Source organism: Triticum aestivum, chromosome 6A (genome assembly GCF_018294505.1).
Source record: "Triticum aestivum cultivar Chinese Spring chromosome 6A, IWGSC CS RefSeq v2.1, whole genome shotgun sequence".
In the NCBI taxonomy this organism is placed as follows: domain Eukaryota; kingdom Viridiplantae; phylum Streptophyta; class Magnoliopsida; order Poales; family Poaceae; genus Triticum; species Triticum aestivum.
Genome location: NC_057809.1, coordinates 548293781 through 548317009, shown reverse-complemented (window position 1 = coordinate 548317009; position 23229 = coordinate 548293781). Strand labels below are relative to the sequence as shown.

Sequence of the window (23229 nt, the reverse complement as noted above, 5' to 3'; positions counted from 1 at the left end):
AAGTATCCGTGGGTATGATTATATGATATGCATCACACAATCTCAGATTCATCTATTCAACCAACACATAGAACCTCAAAGAGTGCCACAAAGTTTCTACCGGAGAATCATGATGAAAACGTATGCCAACCCCTATGCATAGGTTCATGGGAGGAACCCGCAAGTTGATCACCAAAACATACATCAAGTGAGTCACGTGATATCCCATTGTCACCACAGATACGCATGGCAAGACATACATCAAGTGTTCTCAAATCATTAAAGACTCAATCCGATAAGATAACTTCAAAGGGAAAACTCAATCCATTACAAGAGAGTAGAGGGGGAGAAGCAACATAAGATCCAACTATAATAGCAAAGCTCGCGATACATTAAGATCATGCCAAATCAAGAACATGAGAGAGAGAGAGAGAGAGATCAAACACATAGCTACTAGTACATACCCTCAGCCCCGAGGGTGAACTAGTCCCTCCTCATCATGGAGAGCGCCAGGATGATGAAGATGGCCACCAGTGAGGGTTCCCCCCTCCGGCAGGGTGCCAGAACAGGGTCCCGATTTACTTTTGGTGGCTACAGAGGCTTGCGGCGGCGGAACTCCCGATCTATTCTGTTCTTCGGAAGTTTTCGGGTACGTGGGTATATATGGGTGAAAGAAGTACGTCGGTGGAGCTTCGGGGGGGCACGAGGCAGGGGGCGCGCCCTAGGGGGGCGCGCCCCCCACCCTCATGGCCACCTCCCTTCTTTCCTGACGTGCACTCCAAGCTTTTCCGGTAGCTTTCCTTCCAAAAATAACTTCTCCAGTTGGTTTCATTCCGTTTCGACTCCGTTTGATATTCCTTTTGTTCGAAACACTGAAATAGGCAAAAAAACAGCAATTCTGGGTTGGGCCTCCGGTTAATAGGTTAGTCCCAAAAGTATTATAGAAGTGGAAAATAAAGCCCAATAATGTCCAAAACAGTATATAATATAGCATGGAGCAATCAAAAATTATAGATACGTTGGAGACGTATCAGTATGATGATACCGACGATCGAATCTCGGGCAAGTAACATACCGATGACAAAGGGAACAACGTATGTTGTTATGCGGTTTGACCGATAAAGATCTTCATACAATATGTAAGAGCCAATATGAGCATCCAGGTTTCGCTATTGGTTATTGACTGGAGATGTGTCTCGGTCATGTCTACATAGTTCTCGAACCCGTAGGGTCCGCACGCTTAACATTTGATGACGATTTGTATTATGAGTTATGTGATTTGATGACTGAACTTTGTTCGGAGACCCGGATGAGATCACAGACATGACAAGGAGTCTCGAAATGGTTAAGAGGTAAAGATTGATATATTGGACGAAGGTATTCGGACACCGGAATGGTTTCAGAAAGGTTCGGATATTTTTGGGGTACCGAGGGGTTACCAGAACCCCCCAAGGAAGTATTGGGCCTTAATGGGCCATAAGGGAGTAGGAGAGGGCAGGCCACAAGGTGGCGCCCCCCCCCAAGGTAGTCTGAATTGGACGAAGGGGAGGGGGCACGACCCCCTCTTTCCTTTCCCTCTCCCTCTCCTTCCCTCCTTCCCCCTCTTGGAATAGGAAAGGGAATCCAACTAGGATTTGGAATCCTAGTTGGACTCCCCTCTTGGCGCGCCCTCCTTGGTCGCCGGCCTCCTCCCTCTCCTCCTTTATATACATCGCCAAGGGGGCACCCCAAAGCATAATAGACAATCGCTTAGCCGTGTGCGGTGCCCCTTCCATAGTTTAACACCTCGGTCATATCGTCGTAGTGCTTAGGCGAAGCCCTGCACCCTTAACTTCATCATCACCGTCGCCACACCGTTGTGCTGACGGAACTCTCCCTCGACCCTCAACTGGATCAAGAGCTCGAGGGACATCATCGTGCTGAATGTGTGCTAAACATGGAGGTGCGTACGTTTGGTACTTGGATCGGTTGGATCGTGAAGACGTTCGACTACATCAACCGCGTTACTAAACGCTTCCGCTTTCAGTCTACGAGGGTATGTGGACACACTCTCCCATCTCGTTGCTATGCATCTCCTAGATAGATCTTGCGTGATCGTAGGAATTTTTTTGAATTACTATGTTCCCCAACAGTGAGGTGGTTCGGTGAGGTGGCTCAGCCTCCGCGAGTCCCTGCAGGCCCTGCCAGGGCATCTTGGAGGTTTTCTTCTGGGGGTGGCCCCGTCCTCACCAGGCTCGCCTGCCTGGCAAGGGAGGTTTTTCTCCTGGTGGTTTCTCACCTCTCTGGCTTGGTCTTGGTCCTATTGATCTGCACATTGGTCCTTTTAAGATCTTGACCTCCCGTACTTTGGCCTGATCCTGGTGATGTAATCTTGCTCCTGTGCCTATGCACAGTCTGGGCAACAGACCCGGGGTTTGTTGCACCGACAATATCACAGAGAAGGAACATTGTGATCTACATGCGAAATGCATGAACATAACCATGAAGGTGGCAGTCGGCTATGCCTTACCTCGTGGACCTGATGGAACTTTCCATTGCTCTTCGATTTCAGATGGCTTTGCTGTTGTCGGGGTGGATAAAGTTATGAATGGATTTGAGGAGCTGGAGCTTGAGTACCCTACAGGTGAAGGGGAGAATCATATGAGAGATGCCATAAGGACTACCATTCTATGGAGAAAGGAACACATCGTGCTGCCACACTGGCCGCCGTGTCAGCAGACTCGGCCGAAGGAGGCCCCTCAGCAGACTCCTCATAGTCCAACTCTATCTCCGTTGCCTCAGCCGTCTCCGCTGCGTCAGCACACTCCGACGCCTCAGCGGACTCCGCCGGAGGAGGCCCCTCAGCAAAATCCTCCGTCGCCTCAGCGGACTCCGCCAGAGGAGGCCCCTCGGTAGAATCCGCCGCGTCAGCTGACTCCGCCTCCTCCACCGCCTCAGCACCGGCAAAAGAGAACCGCCGCCGCTCCGGCGGCTAGCAGTACAACAGCGAAGAAATCCAGAGCAGGTACAAGCGTCAAGAAGGCTCCTACCAAGTTACCATATTACATGACTGAGGAGGAAATTAATGATATCGTGGATGCCGATGTGAAATGCCAGTTTGCACCGAAACGTCTAGATCCAAAGGAGAAAATTGATCCGATAAAAGTGAACCGTTGTCTGGATAACCTTACACGACCACCACCGCCTCCGCTGCTATCACACTATGACCGCTGTATTGTAAAGACATTTGATCAAGTGAAGCGGTCGGGAAGTAGCAGTGGTGCAAGAAGTGGGAAAAAAGTCCCCAGCTCTGAGAACAGGAAAAACAATCATGCCCCCCGCTCAAGGTGCTTACAGATATCGCTAATGATCCGGGGCTAGCGGCCACTCATCCTGGTTACACTCTTGGTGATTACTTAGGCGATGAGGTACAGTTCGAAATGGCTAAGTTAGCCTTTAGATTCGAGCACGGGAAGCCTCATGTTAGACCCGAGGAGCTCTCGCATCTAACAACACAAATGCGAAAATTGCATCAGTGGTACATGAAAGCCTGCAAGGATGGGAGGAACAGTATCTTCGTGGGAATTAAATATGAGCATTTTTTCAATGGAGTCAAGGCGTTGTACATTGAATTTGATGAATTCTTTCAGTTATTCAATCAAGACGCCCTCGACAAAACTATCGTCAGTTGCTATTGTCTGTAAGTATTATTTCTGTAATTAAGTCTCTAGCTCAGCTTGTTCATTGTATGCATAATTATCCTCACTATATTATGCAGATTGAAGATCCTCGAATGAAAAAGAGGACAAATCTATGACATTGGGTTCATTAACCCAAATACCGTAAATGAATATATGGTAAAACACATGGCCGAGGATAGAGAGAAATACTTGCTAAAGGCGTTAATTCAACAACAAACCATAAGGGAAATACTATTTCCTTACAACTTCGGTGAGTGTTACTGTCTTGTGCACATTCTGTTTTGCTAACTCGAGGTTAAGTGTAATTGATGAGTTATGCGTGCGCAGGTTCTACTTTATTCTGCTAGTTATTACACTTGACGCGGGACTAGTAATTGTCTTGGACTCGGGGATACATAGAATGACTAGTCCCCTTCTTTAAATTAGATCCTATGGAAGCAGGACGAACTCCTACCACATGATCGCATACGAGCAATTCAAGAGAAATTGGCGGGATTCCTTGTTGAAGAGGTCATACCTACACACGGAGAATACCATCGGGTTATGAAATTTGAGTTTGGTAATTAGATATTAGCTAGCTAGGGATCGTAAGAGATGTTATATTGTATATATGCATAAACGTGTACTATATGTAGTAGCGTTGAAATAGATATACAAAAAGTTGTTGTTCGACCAAACACGGAGAAAGAGAGGTCACTTCTCTCTATATTCATGACGATGTTGGTGTAATGGTTCCTTCATTGCTATATGTATATGTAGTAGCTAGCTAGTGTCGAGTTGAATGGAAGACATAAAATAAAAATGAAAACCCTACATATAAAAGAGTTGAATGGTAAACACAAAAATAAAAGGAGGAAACACAAAATGAAACCCCTAAACCCTCCAAAACCCTAAACTCCTCCTTTCAAAAACCCCAAAAACCCCAGTGATTTGTAGAGGCTAACGCGTGGCTGCCTTTTAGTCTCGGTCGGTGTTACCAACCGGCACTAAAGGTCCTCATGCCTGCGCTCCCCATAGCGGCCACGTGGCACAACCGGGACTAAAAGTGTGGGCCTTTAGTCCCGATTGCTTAGTCCCGGTTGTAGAACCGGGACTAAAGGCCCTCTGGAACCGGGACTGATGGCTCATTTCCTACTAGTGATGCATATCCATCATCTCCTAGGTAGAACTTTAATCAAGGATATTGATGTCATCAGGCATTACGCTGTTGTCAACAAGAATGTTAGCATCACATGATGATTCTCCCCGGCCAACTAACACATATGTGAACTTCAGATATAAGTCAACAACAACAAGCACATTCTGGCTTGGTAGTGCTTTCTACACCTATATGGTGTGACCTATGTCCTCAACACTCTAGTAGTGATATGAATACCATCTATGGCGCCAATACAATCATGTGATGGCATGAAAACATATTCTTATGGTTGTGTGACAATATTGCAAGCATGTTATGGCATGAAATACGAGTAGTGTTCACATTAAAGACAAATACCATCTTGGGCTCGTGCGAATTTAACTGGGACTTTGCCCGGTTGGTGCTTTGATCATGTCTCCTTTGAGCTCCCCAATATCATACAATACTTGCTTCAAATACCATGATTGTCCCATTGGATCTCCTGAAGGTGTTGTGAATAACCCTAAACCTCTGATTATGACCGACGACATGAAGGAACATGGCAACTTGCTCTTCGAGAGGTGTGCATGTTTTCTTCTAGTAGCCTCATGTTCCTAAAGGTCTTCACAAGCATGGCAAAAGATGTTCTTCGCATTCGAAGCATGTTCACAGCCTCTATATGTCATCGCTATTGTAGATGTAGTTCAGATTGGCCATCATCTCCCTATCTTGGATGAACATTGGACCATACCTAATGACAGGTTGTTGACTACGATGAATTTCTCTTTGGTAAACAAACATGAGTCAGGCCTGAATCACAGCTATGAGTGTTGTTGACCGAATTGTCAGCTTCGTCTGTTCATCTATATCGACCTTGACATTGATTTATCTGGATGTATCGGCAATGGTTGAATCTAGAGAATGAACAGAGGATGGGGTTGTATATGCTGCTTACCAGCTTCATAATCGACGAGGACTGGAGGGCCATGGCTAAGACGAGGAGAACGAGATGGAGGCTAAGATGATGGGGAGAAGCAGCTCCTACTGCCAGCGAATGATGCTATCGCCATTGCTTGCGCAAATCTGAGTCGTCGTCGTCGCCAGTGCAAGAACCAAGAATGGGCTAGTCTTAGAGCAAGAGGTGAGCGAGTAAATGGGGGGTGAGGTCATCCCACGCCAGCACATTTCGGCCTCCTGACATCTCCGTGTCTAGTTTCCACAGCACTATCGCACACACCGCTCAGTCGCTCACTTTTTTGCGCTTAACTCAACCTGGCCCGCTGGAAACGGCAGATTCGAGCGTTCCTAGCGAGCCAAGTTATGGGCTACTTTAAGGCCTATGCTCGTGCGAGCCAAGCCCCATTATATGATACCAAACGCGATTTTCTTGCACCCATTGGGTTTGTTTGGGATGACGCGGGTAACTAAACATGCCCTTTAGGTATGAAATTGAATGCAACAATGTAAGTAAGTGGCTAACAGGCGAGACCTACCTAAAGCTAGGGTCTCCCGTTCCTGTGCCGCCGCCGCCGCATCTGAGAAATTTAGGTCCCCTCACCTTCGGCTGCCATCTTGGCGTTGAGAGGTGGGGGGACCTTGGATCTTCAAGATCTCTATGTTCTTCGTCAACGTCTAGTGATAATCATAGTTTTTTGAGAATAAATTTTCTCTAATTTTTTGCGGTGCCATGAGATTAGAGAGTTTTCTGTCCTTGCAGATCCGAGTATTCGGATGTGATGAGTTTGTATTGTTGTGTCAAGCTTTTTTGCTGGTCTGATTCTTTGTGGATCTTTTATCGACATCATGATGAAGATATAGTGATTTGACGGCCTGCACTTCTAGGGGTCATCTCCGGCACAAGTACGTTCATCGATCAAGGCTTCCCATCTTTTTGAATGGGCGACTCAAGGCGCTTTCAAAAAACATTACTGGTAATTTTCGTGCAGGTGAAAGAGTGACAACATCGTTGCTCCAGTCTAATTGCAGCCTCTTTACCGAAGTTTTGGAGCATTTCTTCGAGTAGAGATTGATACCATGAAGAAGATGTTTTCAAGAGATTTCATTGTAATTCTACTCATAGGAGTTACTCTGTATTTTCTTGGGTCTTAGATCAAAATCGGTGTACCTGTAACAATTACAAGTGTGAATAAAGTTACATGTGTTTCTAAAAAAAATAACAGGCTAACAGCCCAGCTAGTTTTTCTTTTCTTTTTGAAAGCAAACAACGCAGCTTAGCAGTCAGATAAGGCTACTCTTTTGGTTCATAGGATAGGATTATCGTAGGAATAGGAATTTTGTAGGAATGAGATGGCGTGTATCTCAAATCTTATGAGTAGGAATAGGAATCGAGATGTCATTTGGTTGACACCAAAGGAATTTTTTCATTGAGTCTAGACTCATTTTTATTTTCCTATGAAATGTGGAGGATAGGAACCAATCCTATGTAGGAATAGGAATCCATTTTTATGAACCAAAGGGCTCTAAAGGAAAAAAATCCTATAAAAATCCTATCCTCTAGAATTTTTATGAAATTCCTATGAAATTTCTCCAAACCAAAGAGGCTAGTAAAAGAAACAGAGCGACGGACACGCTACTTCGTTCGTACTAGTAGATGGTGCATGCATGTCTGCTCTGCCTCTCCGGCCTCTTGTTCCGCCTAGGAGCACTCCCCGCCAACTCCGTTCCCGCCATTCGCTCTCCTCCACCGGCTCCGGCAAACATCCGCTGCAACACTCCACCACCCTCCTCCCCTCTCCCTCGCATTTCTAGGACCCCCACACACCTCGCCGGCCCTGACGTCGCCTGCTAGGACCTAGAGGGTCGAGTTAACCCAAGAACCGCACACCCGCAGGATCGACGTACCAAGCAGCTAGCAGCAGACATGCGCCGCCTGTCCCTCCTCCTCCTGGCCGCGGCCGCCCTCCTCGCCGCCGCGGTGGCAGGAGTGCGCGCCGGGCCGGAAATGCCCCAAGCGGCGTCGGTGGCAGGAATGGGCGCCGGGCCGGGAGTGCCCCAAGCGGCGGCGGCGGCGGCGGCAGGAATGGGCGCCGGGCCGCAAGTGCCCCAAGCGGCGGCGGCAGGAGTGCTCGCCGGGCCGGGAGTGCCCCAGGCGGCGGCGGGGGGCCCGGCGGCCAAGCTGTCGCCCGATTTCTACAGCCAGACGTGCCCACGGGCGGAGCGGATCATCGCGGAGGTGGTCCAGTCGAAGCAGATGGCGAACCCGACCACCGCCGCGGGCATGCTTCGCGTCTTCTTCCACGACTGCTTCGTGACCGGCTGCGACGCCTCCGTGCTGATCGCGCCCACCCGCTTCGCCAAATCCGAGAAGGACGCCGAGATCAACCACTCCCTCCCCGGCGACGCCTTCGACGCCGTGGTGCGCTCCAAGTTGGCCCTGGAGCTGGAGTGCCCCGGCGTGGTTTCCTGCGCCGACGTCCTGGCCCTGGCGTCCAGGGTGCTGGTCACCATGACCGGAGGCCCCAGGTACCCGGTCCCGCTGGGCCGCAAGGACTCGCTCTCCTCCAGCCCCACCGCCCCCGACGTGGAGCTCCCGCACTCCAACTTCACCGTGGGGCGCATCCTCGAGCTCTTCCTGGCCAAGGGGTTCACTGTGCAGGAGATGGTGGCGCTCTCCGGCGCGCACACGCTGGGCTTCTCCCACTGCCAGGAGTTCGCGTCCAGGATCTACAACTACCGCGACAAGACCGGCAAGCCGGCGCCGTTCGACCCGACCATGAACCCGGGCTACGCCAAGGGGCTCCAGGCCGCCTGCAAGGAGTACCTCAAGGACCCCACCATCGCCGCCTTCAACGACGTCATGACCCCCGGCAAGTTCGACAACATGTACTACGTGAACATTGAGCGCGGCCTGGGCCTGCTGAGCACCGACGAGGACATGTGGTCGGACCTGCGCACCAGGCCCCTCGTGGAGCGCTACGCCGCCAACAACACCGCCTTCTTCGACGACTTCGCCCGCGCCATGGAGAAGCTCAGCATGTACGGCGTCAAGACCGGCGCCGATGGCGAGATCAGGCGGCGCTGCGACGCCTACAACGACGGGCCCAACACCCTGTGATCGATGCGCGCATACGTTCCGCCGGCGTCGACGTCTCTGCCTACCACGAAACGTGCTGCATCGACCATTGCATGCATGCATGCTTGTGCGCGTTGAGTTTCCACAGGGTGGCCTTGGGATATCTTCGGGTGCGCTCAAGGTTATGGATCGGGACCGGCCGGTGAAGCAAGTTTAATTCATTCTCGTTCGATTGAGTTTTTCTTTTTCTTTGAGGGGTCTTGTTCGATTGAGTAATCTCTTTAGTTTGTGTGCGGTAAAAAAGTAATCGACATTGATGTCTTATTTGTATTCATTTTTTCCTCTTCTTTCGATCATATATCTTGCCTTTAATTAAATCAGCTTTTGGTTTTTACGTGTTCTTGATTTATCATATTGCTAGACTATGTTACTATGGTCATAGTGAGAAGTAACATGCAAATATTATGCATGTTACTATCTTCATGGTGGGTACTAACATATGTGTAATATCATACGAACCATTATTTATTTAGATCTAGACTCATTTTGCCTCGGGTGCGTTATGTTAGGCTAATCATAGTGAAGAGTAACTTACATCCATAACATGCATAAGTTATGGAAGTGGATTTGTAGCACACCCGCTCCACATCCCTATACGAACATTAAATTCAAAAAAGTACCAAGAAATTTGAAAAGGAATCTGAGATTTTAAGATATCAAACCTGGGTTCCCGATCTACTTCCGTGTGAAATTTTGTGAAAAATACCAGGAAACATATCAGTGGCAAAAAATGTTGGGGACCGTTGCAAAAATTAAAAAAAAATCTACGCATCACCAAGATCAATCTATGGAGTAACTAGCAACGAGAGGGGAGTGCATCTTCATACCCTTGAAGATCGCGAGTCGGTAGCGTTGCAAGAACGCGGTTGGAGGAGTCGTACACGTAGCGATTCAGATCGCGGCCGAATCCGATCTAAGCACCGAACAACGGTGCCTCCGCGTTCAACACACGTGCAGCCCGGTGACGTCTCCCGCGCCTTGATCCAGCAAGGAGGAGGAAGAGGTTGAGAAAGAAGGCTTCAACAGCAGCACGACGGCGTGGTGGTAACGGAGTGGCAGTCCTCCGGCAGGGCTTCGCCAAGCTCACGCGGAGGAGGAGAGGTGTTGGGGAGGGGAGGGGCTGCGCTTTGGATGTGGTGCTGCAGCCCTCCCCTCGCCCCTCTATTTATAGGGAGAAGGGGGAAGGGGGCCGGCCCCTCTAGATGAGATCTAGAGGGGGGCGGCGGCCAAGGGGGAGGGGGCTTGCCCCCCAAGCAAAGGGGGGGCCTTTAGGGTTCCCCCCCCCCCCAAACCCTAGGCGCATGGGCCCTAGGGGGGAATGGTGCCCGGCCCACTAGGGGCTAGTTCCTTTCCACTTACAGCCCATAAGGCCCTCCGGGGCAGGTGGACCCACCCGGTGGACCCCCGGAACCCCTCCGGTGGTTCCAGTACAATACCGGTATACCCTTGAATATTTTCGGTGACCGTATGATGACTTCCCATATATAAATCTTCACCTTCGGACTATTCCGGAACTCCTCGTGACGTCCGGGATCTCATCCGGGACTCCGAACAACATTCGGTAATCACATACAAAACTTCCTAATAACCCTAGCGTCATCGAACCTTAAGTGTGTAGACCCTACGGGTTCGGGAACCATGCAGACATGACCGAGACAACTCTCCGGCCAATAACCAACAGCGGGATCTGGATACCCATGTTGGCTCCCACATGTTCCACGATGATCTCATCGGATGAACCACGATGTCGAGGATTCAAGCAATCCCATATACAATTCCCTTTGTCAATCGGTACGTTACTTGCCCGAGATTCAATCGTCGGTATCCCAATACCTCGTTCAATCTCGTTACAGGCAAGTCACTTTACTCGTTGCGTAACACATCATCCCGTGACCAACCCTTAGTCACATTGAGCTCATTATGATGATGTCTTACCGAGTGGGCCCATAGATACCTCTCCGTCAAACGGGATGACAAATCCCAGTCTCGATTCGTGCCAACCCAATAGACACTTTCAGAGATACCCGTAGTGCACCTTTATAGTCACCCAGTTACATTGTGACGTTTGGCACACCCAAAGTATTCCTACAGTATCCGAGAGTTGCACAATCTCATGGTCTAAGGAAAAGATACTTGACATTAGAAAAGCTTTAGCAGACGAACTACACGATCTTGCGCTATGCTTAGGATTGGGTCTTGTCCATCACATCATTCTCCTAATGATGTGATCCCGTTATCAATGACATCCAATGTCCATGGTCAGCAAACCGTAACCATCTATTGATCAACGAACGAGTCTACTAGAGGCTCACTAGGGACATGTTGTGGTCTATGTATTCACACATGTATTACGATTTCCGGATAACACAATTATAGCATGAACAATAGACAATTATCATGAACAAGGAAATATAATAATAACCATTTTATTATTGCCTCTAGGGCATATTTCCAACAGTCTCCCACTTGCACTAGAGTCAATAATCTAGTTACATTGTGATGAATCGAACACCCATAGAGTTCTGGTGTTGATCATGTTTTGCTCGAGGAAGAGGTTTAGTCAATGGATCTGCGACATTCAGGTCCGTATGCACTTTACAAATATCGGTGTCTCCATTTTGAACATTTTCACGAATGGAGTTGAAGCGACGCTTGATATGCCTGGTCTTCCTGTGAAACCTGGGCTCCTTGGCAAGGGCAATAGCTCCAGTGTTGTCACAGAAGAGAATCATCGGGCCCGACGCTTTGGGAATAACTCCTAGGTTGGCAATGAACTCCTTCATCCAGATTGCTTCTTGTGCTGCCTCCGAGGATGCCATGTACTCCGCTTCACATGTAGATCCCGCCACGACGCTTTGCTTGCAACTACACCAGCTGACTGCCCCACCATTCAAAATATAGATGTATCCGGTTTGTGACTTAGAGTCATCCAGATCAGTGTCGAAGCTAGCATCGACGTAACCCTTTACAACGAGCTCTTCGTCACCTCCATAGACGAGAAACTTATCCTTAGTCCTTTTCAGGTACTTCAGGATATTCTTGACCGCTGTCCAGTGTTCCATGCCGGGATTACTTTGGTACCTTCCTACCAAACTCACGGCAAGGTTTACATCAGGTCCGGTACACAGCATGGCATACATAATAGACCCTATGGCCGAGGCATAGGGGACGACACTCATCTTTTCTCTATCTTCTGCCGTGGTCGGGCATCGAGCCGTGCTCAATCTCATACCTTGCAATACAGGCAAGAACCCCTTCTTGGACTGATCCATATTGAACTTCTTCAATATCTTGTCAAGGTACGTACTTTGTGAAAGACCAATGAGGCATCTCGATCTATCTCTATAGATCTTGATGCCTAATATATAAGCAGCTTCTCCAAGGTCCTTCATTGAAAAACACTTGTTCAAGTAGGCCTTTATGCTTTCCAAGAATTCTATATCATTTCCCATCAATAGTATGCCATCCACATATAATATGAGAAATTCTACAGAGCTCCCACTCACTTTCTTGTAAACACAGGCTTCTCCATAAGTCTGCGTAAACCCAAATGCTTTGATCATCTCATCAAATCGAATGTTCCAACTCCGAGAGGCTTGCACCAGCCCATAGATTGAGCGTTGGAGCTTGCACACCTTGTCAGCATTCTTAGGATCGACAAAACCTTCCAGCTGCATCATATACAATTCTTCCTTAAGGAAACCATTAAGGAATGTTGTTTTGACGTCAATTTGCCATATCTCATAATCATAGAATACGACAATTGCTAACATGATTCGGACGGACTTCAGCTTCGCTACGGGTGAGAAAGTCTCATCGTAGTCAACCCCTTGAACTTGTCGATAACCCTTAGCGACAAGCCGAGCCTTATAGATGGTCACATTACCATCCGCGTATGTCTTCTTCTTAAAGATCCATTTATTCTCTATGGCTCGCCGATCATCGGGCAAGTCAGTCAAAGTCCATACTTCATTTTCATACATGGATCCTATCTCGGATTTCATGGCTTCCAGCCATTTGTCGGAATCTGGGCCCGCCATCGCTTCTTCATAGTTCGAAGGTTCACCATTGTCTAACAACATGATTTCCAGGACAGGTTTGCCGTACCACTCTGGTGCGGAACGTGTCCTTGTGGACCTACGAAGTTCAGTAGCAACATGATCTGAAGTTTCATGATCATCATCATTAACTTCCTCTCTAGTCGGTGCAGGCACCTCAGGAACATTTTCTTGAGCTGCGCCACTCTCCGGTTCAAGAGGCAATACTTCATCAAGTTCTACTTTCCTCCCACTTACTTCTTTTGAGAGAAACTCTTTCTCTAGAAAGGATCCATTCTTGGCAACAAAGATCTTGCCTTCGGATCTAAGGTAGAAGGTATACCCAATAGTTTCTTTAGGGTATCCTATGAAGACGCATTTTTCCGATTTGGTTTCGAGCTTTTCAGGTTGAAGTTTCTTGACATAAGCATCGCATCCCCAAAATTTTAGAAACGACAGCTTAGGTTTCTTACCAAACCACAATTCATATGGTGTCGTCTCAACGGATTTCAACGGAGCCCTATTTAAAGTGAATGTGGCAGTCTCTATAGCATAACCCCAAAATGACAGCGGTAGATCGGTAAGAGACATCATAGATCATACCATATCCAATAGAGTGCGATTACGACGTTCGGACACACCATTACACTGAGGTGTTCCAGGCGGCGTGAGTTGTGAAACAATTCTGCATTTCCTTAAGTGCGTGCCAAATTCATGACTCAAATATTCTCCCCCACGATCTGATCGTAAGAACTTGATTTTCCTGTCACGATGATTCTCAACCTCACTCTGAAATTCCTTGAACTTTTCAAAGGTCTCAGACTTGTGTTTCATTAAGTAGACATACCCATATCTACTCAAGTCATCAGTGAGGGTGAGAACATAACGATAGCCACCGCGAGCCTCAACACTCATTGGACCGCACACATCAGTACGTATGATTTCCAATAAGTTGGTTGCTCGCTCCATTGTTCCGGAGAATGGAGTCTTGGTCATTTTGCCCATGAGGCATGGTTCGCACGTGTCAAATGATTCATAATCAAGAGACTCCAAAAGTCCATCTGCATGGAGTTTCTTCATGCGTTTGACACCAATGTGACCAAGGTGGCATTGCCACAAGTATGTGCGACTATCATTATCAACCTTACATCTTTTGGCATTCACACTATGAATATGTGTAACATCACGTTCGAGATTGAATAAGAATAAACCATTGACCAGCGGGTCATGACCATAAAACATGTATCTTATATAAATATAACAACCATTATTCTCAGATTTAAATGAGTAGCCATCTCGCATTAAACGAGATCCAGATACAATGTTCATGCTCAAAGCTGGTACTAAATAACAATTATTGAGGTTTAAAACTAATCCCGTAGGTAAATGTAGAGGTAGCGTGCCGACGGCGATCACATCGACCTTGGAACCATTCCCGACGCGCATCGTCACCTCGTCCTTCGCTAGTCTCTGTTATTCCGCAGTTCCTGTTTTGAGTTACAAATATGAGCAACTGCACCGGTATCAAATACCCAGGAGCTACTACGAGCGCTGGTTAGGTACACATAAATAACATGTATATCACATATACCTTTGGCATTGCCGGCCTTCTTATCCGCTAAGTACTTGGGGCAGTTCCGCTTCCAGTGACTGTTTCCCTTGCAATAAAAGCACTCAGTCTCAGGCTTGGGTCCATTCTTTGGCTTCTTCCCGGCAGCTTGCTTACCAGGCGCGGCAACTCCCTTGCCGTCCTTCTTGAAGTTCTTTTACCCTTGCCTTTCTTGAACTTAGTGGTTTTATTCACCATCAACAATTGATGTTCCTTTTTGATTTCCACCTCCGCTGATTTCAGCATTGAATATACCTCAGGAATGGTCTTTTCCATCCCCTGCATATTGAAGTTCATCACAAAGCTCTTGTAGCTAGGTGGGAGCGACTGAAGGATTCTGTCAACGACTGCATCATCTGTGAGATTAACTCCCAGCTGAGACAAGCAGTTGTGCAACCCAGACATTTTGAGTATGTGCTCGCTGATGGAACTATTCTCCTCCATCTTACAACTGTAGAACTTGTCGGAGACTTCATATCTCTCGACCCGGGCATGAGCTTGGAAAACCATTTTCAGCTCTTGGAACATCTCATATGCTCCGTGTTGCTCAAAACGCTTTTGGACCCCCGGTTCTAAGCTGTAAAGCATGCCGCACTGAACCAGGGAGTAATCATCACTACGCGTCTGCCAAGCGTTCATAACGTCTTGTTCTGCAGGGAAAACAGGTGCTTCACCTAGCGGTGCATCAAGGACATATGCTTTCCTGGCAGCTATGAGGATAATCCTCAAGTTACGGACCCAGTCCGTGTAGTTGCTGCCATCGCCTTTCAGCTTGGTTTTCTCTAGGAACGCGTTCAAGTTGAGGGCAACATTAGCGTGGGTCATTTGATCTACAAGACATATTGCAAAGATTTTTAGACTATGTTCATGATAATTTAGTTCATTTAATCAAATTATTTAATGAACTCCCACTCAGATAGACATCCCTCTAGTCATCTAAGTGATACATGATCCGAGTTAACTAGGCCGTGTCCGATCATCACGTGAGACGGACTAGTCATCATCGGTGAACATTGTCATGTTGATCGTATCTTCTATTCGACTCATGTTCGACCTTTCGGTCTTCCGTGTTCCGAGGCCATGTTTGTACATGCTAGGCTCGTCAAGTCAACCTAAGTGTATTGCGTGTGTAAATCTGGCTTACACCCGTTGTATGCGAACGTTAGAACATATCACACTCGATCATCACGTGGTGCTTCGGAACAACAGACCTTAGCAACGGTGCACAGTTAGGGGGGACACTTTCTTGAAATTATTGCGAGGGATCATCTTATTTATGCTACCGTCGTTCTTAGCAAATAAGATGTTAAACATGATAAACATCACATGCAATCAAATAGTGACATGATATGGCCAATATCATTTTGCTCCTTTTAATCTCCATCTTCGGGGCGCCATGATCATCATTGTCACTGGCATGACACCATGACCTCCATCATCATGATCTCCATCATTGTGTCTTCATGAAGTTGTCTCGCCAACTATTATTTCTACTACTATGGCTAACGATTAGCAATAAAGTGAAGTAATTACATGACGTTTATGTTGACACGCAGGTCATAAATAAATTAAGACAACTCCTATGGCTCCTGCCGGTTGTCATACTCACCGACATGCAAGTCGTGATTCCTATTACGAGAACATGATCAATCTCATACATCACATATATCATTCATCACATCCTTTTGGCCATATCACATCACACGGCATATGCTGCAAGAACAAGTTAGACGTCCTCTAATTGTTGTTGCAAGTTTTTACGTGGCTGCTATAGGTTTCTAGCAAGAATGTTTCTTACCTTTTATAAGGACCCTTTTCATCGAATCCGATCCGACTAAAGTGGGAGAGACCGACACCCGCTAGCCACCTTATGCAACTAGTGCATGTCAGTCGGTGGAACCAATCACACGTAAGTGTACGTGTAAGGTCGGTCCGGGCCGCTTCATCCCACTATGCCGCCAAATCAAGATAAGACTAGTAACGACAAGTAAATTAACAAAATCGACGCCCACAACAACTTGTGTTCTACTCGTGCATAGAAACTACGCATAAACCTGGCTCATGATGCCACAGTTGGGGATCGTTGCAAAAATTAAAAAAATTCTACGCATCACCTAGATCAATCTATGGAGTAACTAGCAACGAGAGGGGAGTGCATCTTCATACCCTTGAAGATCGCAAGTCAGAAGCGTTGCAAGAACGCGGTTGGAGGAGTCGTACAAGTAGCGATTCAGACCGCGGCCGAATCCGATCTAAGCACCGAACAACGGTGCCTCCGCGTTCAACACACGTGCAGCCCGGTGACGTCTCCCGTGCCTTGATCCAGCAAGGAGGAGGGAGAGGTTGACGAAGAAGGCTCCAACAGTAGCACGACGGCATGGTGGTGATCGAGTGGCAGTTCTCCGGCAGGGCTTCGCCAAGCTCACGCGGAGGAGGAGAGGGGTTGGCGAGGGGAGGGGATGCGCCTTGGATGTGGTGCTGCAGCCCTCCCCTCGCCCCTCTATTTATAGGGAGAAGGGGAAAGCAGGCCGGCCCCTCTAGATGAGATCTAGAGGGGGGCGGTGGCCAAGGAAGAGGGGGCTTGCCCCCCAAGCAAAGGGGGGCGCCCCCCCTTTAGGGTTCCCCCCAAACCCTAGGCGCGTGGGCCCTAGGGGGAATGGCGCCCAGCCCACTAGGGGCTGGTTCCCTTCCACCTACAGCCCATAAGGCCCTCCGGGGCAGGTGGACCCTCCCGGTGGACCCCCGAAACCCCTCCGGTGGTCCCGGTACAATCCGATATACCCCCGAATATTTCCGGTGACCGTATGATGACTTCCCATATATAAATATTCACCTCCGGACTATTCCGGAACTCCTCGTGATGTCCGGGATCTCATCCGGGACTCCGAACAACATTCGATAATCACATACAAATCTTCCTAATAACCCTAGCATCATCGAACCTTAAGTGTGTAGACCCTACGGGTTCGGGAACCATGCAGACATGACCGAGACAACTCTCCGGCCAATAACAAACAGCGGGATCTGGATACCCATGTTGGCTCCCACATGTTCCACAATGGTCTCATCGGATGAACCACGACGTCGAGGATTCAAGCAATCCCGTATACAATTCCCTTTGTCAATCGGTACGTTACTTGCCCGAGATTCGATCATCGGTATCCCAATACCTCGTTCAATCTCGTTACCGGCAAGTCACTTTACTCGTTGCGTAACACATCATCCCGTGACCAACCCTTAGTCACATTGAGCTCATTACGACGATGTCCTACCGAGTGGGCCCAGAGATACCTCTCCGTCATACAGAGTGACAAATCCCAGTCTCGATTCGTGCCAACCCAACAGACACTTCTAGAGATACCCGTAGTGCACCTTTATAGTCACCCGGTTACGTTGTGACGTTTGGCACACCCAAAGTATTCCTACAGTATCCGGGAGTTGCACAATCTCATGGTCTAAGGAAAAGATACTTGACATTAGAAAAGCTTTTGCAGACGAACTGCACGATCTTGCGCTATGCTTAGGATTGGGTCTTGTCCACCACATCATTCTCCTAATGATGTGATCCCATTATCAATGACATCCAATGTCCATGGTCAGGAAACCGTAACCATCTATTGATCAACGAACGAGTCTACTAGAGGCTCACTAGGGACATGTTGTGGTCTATGTATTCACACATGTATTACGATTTCCGAATAACACAATTATAGCATGAACAATAGACAATTATCATGAACAAGGAAATATAATAATAACCATTTTATTATTGCCTCTAGGGCATATTTCCAGCAGTCTCCCACTTGCACTAGAGTCAATAATCTAGTTACATTGTGATGAATCGAACACCCATAGAGTTCTGGTGTTGATCATGTCTTGCTCGAGGAAGAGGTTTAGTCAATGGATCTGCGACATTCAGGTCCGTATGCACTTTACAAATATCGGTGTCTCCATTTTGAACATTTTCACGAATGGAGTTGAAGCGACGCTTGATATGCCTGGTCTTCCTGTGAAACCTGGGCTCCTTGGCAAGGGCAATAGCTCCAGTGTTGTCACAGAAGAGAGTCATTTGGCCCGACGCTTTGGGAATAACTCCTAGGTCAGCAATGAACTCCTTCATCCAGATTGCTTCTTGTGCTGCCTCCGAGGATGCCATGTACTCCGCTTCACATGTAAATCCCGCCACGACGCTTTGCTTGCAACTACACCAGCTGACTGCCCCACCATTCAAAATATAGATGTATCCGGTTTGTGACTTAGAGTCATCCAGATCTGTGTCGAAGCTAGCATCGACGTAACCCTTTACGACGAGCTCTTTGTCACCTCCATAGACGAGAAACATATCCTTAGTCCTTTTCAGGTACTTCAGGATATTCTTGACCGCTGTCCAGTGTTCCATGCCGGGATTACTTTGGTACCTTCCTACCAAACTCACGGCAAGGTTTACATTAGGTCTGGTACACAGCATGGCATACATAATAGACCCTATGGCCGAGGCATAGGGGACGACACTCATCTTTTCTCTATCTTCTGCCGTGGTCGGGCATTGAGCCGTGCTCAATCTCATACCTTGCAATACAGGCAAGAACCCCTTCTTGGACTGATCCATATTGAACTTCTTCAATATCTTGTCAAGGTACGTACTTTGTGAAAGACCAATGAGGCATCTCGATCTATCTCTATAGATCTTGATGCCTAATATATAAGCAGCTTCTCCAAGGTCCATTGAAAAACACTTGTTCAAGTAGGCCTTTATGCTTTCCAAGAATTCTATATCATTTCCCATCAATAGTATGCCATCCACATATAATATGACAAATGCTACAGAGCTCCCACTCACTTTCTTGTAAACACAGGCTTCTCCATAAGTCTGCGTAAACCCAAACACTTTGATCATCTCATCAAACCGAATGTTCCAACTCCGAGAGGCTTGCACCAGCCCATAGATTGAGCGTTGGAGCTTGCACACCTTGTCAGCATTCTTAGGATCGACAAAACCTTCCAGCTGCATCATATACAATTCTTCCTTAAGGAAACCATTAATGAATGCTGTTTTGATGTCCATTTGTCATATCTCATAATCATAGAATGTGACAATTGCTAACATGATTCGGACGGACTTCAGCTTCGCTACGGGTGAGAAAGTCTCATCGTAGTCAACCCCTTGAACTTGTCGATAACCCTTAGCGACAAGCCGAGCCTTATAGATGGTCACATTACCATCCGCGTATGTCTTCTTCTTAAAGATCCATTTATTCTCTATGGCTCGCCGATCATCGGGCAAGTCAATCAAAGTCCATACTTCATTTTCATACATGGATCCTATCTCGGATTTCATGGCTTCCAGCCATTTGTCGGAATCTGGGCCCGCCATCGCTTCTTCATAGTTCGAAGGTTCACCATTGTCTAACAACATGATTTCCAGGACAGGTTTGCCGTACCACTCTGGTGCGGAACGTGTCCTTGTGGACCTACGAAGTTCAGTAGCAACATGATCTGAAGTTTCATGATCATCATCATTAACTTCCTCTCTAGTCGGTGCAGGCACCTCAGGAACATTTTCTTGAGCTGCGCCACTCTCCGGTTCAAGAGGCAATACTTCATCAAGTTCTACTTTCCTCCCACTTACTTCTTTTGAGAGAAACTCTTTCTCTAGAAAGGATCCATTCTTGGCAACAAAGATCTTGCCTTCGGATCTGAGGTAGAAGGTATACCCAATAGTTTCTTTAGGGTATCCTATGAATACGCATTTTTCCGATTTGGGTTCGAGCTTTTCAGGTTGAAGTTTCTTGACATAAGCATCACATCCCCAAAATTTCAGAAACGACAGCTTAGGTTTCTTACCAAACCACAATTCATACGGTGTCGTCTCAACGGATTTCGACGGAGCCCTATTTAAAGTGAATGTGGCAGTCTCTATAGCATAACCCCAAAATGACAGCGGTAGATCGGTAAGAGACATTATAGATTGTACCATATCCAATAGAGTGCGATTACGACGTTCGGACACACCATTACACTGAGGTGTTCCAGGCGGCGTGAGTTGTGAAACAATTCTGCATTTCCTTAAGTGCGTGCCAAATTCGTGACTCAAATATTCTCCCCCACGATCTGATCATAAGAACTTGATTTTCCTGTCACGATGATTCTCAACCTCACTCTGAAATTCCTTGAACTTTTCAAAGGTCTCAGACTTGTGTTTCATTAAGTAGACATACCCATATCTACTCAAGTCATCAGTGAGGGTGAGAACATAACGATAGCCACCGCGAGCCTCAACACTCATTGGACCGCACACATCAGTACGTATGATTTCCAATAAGTTGGTTGCTCGCTTCATTGTTCCGGAGAATGGAGTCTTGGTCATTTTGCCCATGAGGCATGGTTCGCACGTGTCAAATGATTCATAATCAAGAGACTCCAAAAGTCCATCTGCATGGAGTTTCTTCATGCGTTTGACACCAATGTGACCAAGGTGGCATTGCCACAAGTATGTGCGACTATCATTATCAACCTTACATTTTTTGGCATTCACACTATGAAGATGTGTAACATCACGTTCGAGATTGAATAAGAATAAACCATTGACCAGTGGGTCATGACCATAAAACATGTCTCTTATATAAATATAACAACCATTATTCTCAGATTTAAATGAGTAGCCATCTCGCATTAAACGAGATCCAGATACAATGTTCATGCTCAAAGCTGGTACTAAATACCAATTATTGAGGTTTAAAACTAATCCCGTAGGTAAATGTAGAGGTAGCGTGCCGACGGCGATCACATCGACCTTGGAACCATTCCCGACGCGCATCGTCACCTCGTCCTTCGCCAGTCTCTGTTTATTCAGTTCCTGTTTTGAGTTACAAATATGAGCAACTGCACCGGTATCAAATACCCAGGAGCTACTACGAGCACTGGTTAGGTACACATAAATAACATGTATATCACAAATACCTTTGGCATTGCCGGCCTTCTTATCCGCTAAGTACTTGGGGCAGTTCCGCTTCCAGTGACTGTTTCCCTTGCAATAAAAGCACTCAGTCTCAGGCTTGGGTCCATTCTTTGGCTTCTTCCCGGCAGCTTGCTTACCGGGCGCGGCAACTCCCTTGCCGTCCTTCTTGAAGTTCTTTTACCCTTGCCTTTCTTGAACTTAGTGGTTTTATTCACCATCAACAATTGATGTTCCTTTTTGATTTCCACCTCCGCTAATTTCAGCATTGAATATACCTCAGGAATGGTCTTTTCCATCCCCTGCATATTGAAGTTCATCACAAAGCTCTTGTAGCTAGGTGGGAGCGACTGAAGGATTCTGTCAACGACCGCATCATCTGTGAGATTAACTCCCAGCTGAGACAAGCTGTTGTGCAACCCAGACATTTTGAGTATGTGCTCGCTGATGGAACTATTCTCCTCCATCTTACAACTGTAGAACTTGTCGGAGACTTCATATCTCTCGACCCGGGCATGAGCTTGGAAAACCATTTTCAGCTCTTGGAACATCTCATATGCTCCGTGTTGCTCAAAACGCTTTTGGAGCCCCGGTTCTAAGCTGTAAAGCATGCCGCACTGAACCAGGGAGTAATCATCACTACGCGTCTGCCAAGCGTTCATAACGTCTTGTTCTGCAGGGAAAACAGGTGCTTCACCTAGCGGTGCATCAAGGACATATGCTTTCCTGGCAGCTATAAGGATAATCCTCAAGTTACGGACCCAGTCCGTGTAGTTGCTGCCATCGCCTTTCAGCTTGGTTTTCTCTAGGAACGCGTTCAAGTTGAGGGCAACATTAGCGTGGGTCATTTGATCTACAAGACATATTGCAAAGATTTTTAGACTATGTTCATGATAATTTAGTTCATTTAATCAAATTATTTAATGAACTCCCACTCAGATAGACATCCCTCTAGTCATCTAAGTGATACATGATCCGAGTTAACTAGGTCGTGTCCGATCATCACGTGAGACGGACTAGTCATCATCGGTGAACATTGTCATGTTGATCATATCTTCTATTCGACTCATGTTCGACCTTTCGGTCTTCCGTGTTCCAAGGCCATCTTTGTACATGCTAGGCTCGTCAAGTCACCTAAGTGTATTGCGTGTGTAAATCTGTCTTACACCCGTTGTATGCGAACGTTAGAACATATCACACTCGATCATCACGTGGTGCTTCGGAACAACAGACCTTAGCAACGGTGCACAGTTAGGGGGGACACTTTCTTGAAATTATTGCGAGGGATCATCTTATTTATGCTACCATCGTTCTAAGCAAATAAGATGTAAAACATGATAAACATCACATGCAATCAAATAGTGACATGATATGGCCAATATCATTTTGCTCCTTTTAATCTCCATCTTCGGGGCGCCATGATCATCATTGTCACTGGCATGACACCATGACCTCCATCATCATGATCTCCATCATTGTGTCTTCATGAAGTTGTCTCGCCAACTATTACTTCTACTACTATGGCTAACGGTTAGCAATAAAGTGAAGTAATTACATGACGTTTATGTTGACACGCAGGTCATAAATAAATTAAGACAACTCCTATGGCTCCTGCCGGTTGTCATACTCATCGACATGCAAGTCATGATTCCTATTACGAGAACATGATCAATCTCATACATCACATATATCATTCATCACATCCTTTTGGCCATATCACATCACACGGCATATGCTGCAAGAACAAGTTAGACGTCCT

The 23229-nt window shown here is 47.0% G+C and overlaps 1 protein-coding gene across 1 annotated transcript; it reads left to right on the top strand.

The window, feature by feature from the left end:
- Positions 1 to 7517: 7517 nt before the first annotated feature.
- On the top strand, positions 7518 to 9201 carry LOC123130984 (peroxidase 31). Its single transcript, XM_044550766.1, has one exon. The coding sequence runs from the start codon at positions 7658 to 7660 to the stop codon at positions 8849 to 8851; it is 1194 nt and encodes a 397-aa protein (XP_044406701.1). The 5' UTR covers positions 7518 to 7657; the 3' UTR covers positions 8852 to 9201.
- Positions 9202 to 23229: the final 14028 nt, after the last annotated feature.

Coding starts and splice junctions, on each gene's coding strand:
- LOC123130984 (XM_044550766.1), top strand. CDS start 7,658: ATGCGCCGCCTGTCCCTCCTCCTCCTGGCCGCGGCCGCCCTCCTCGCC.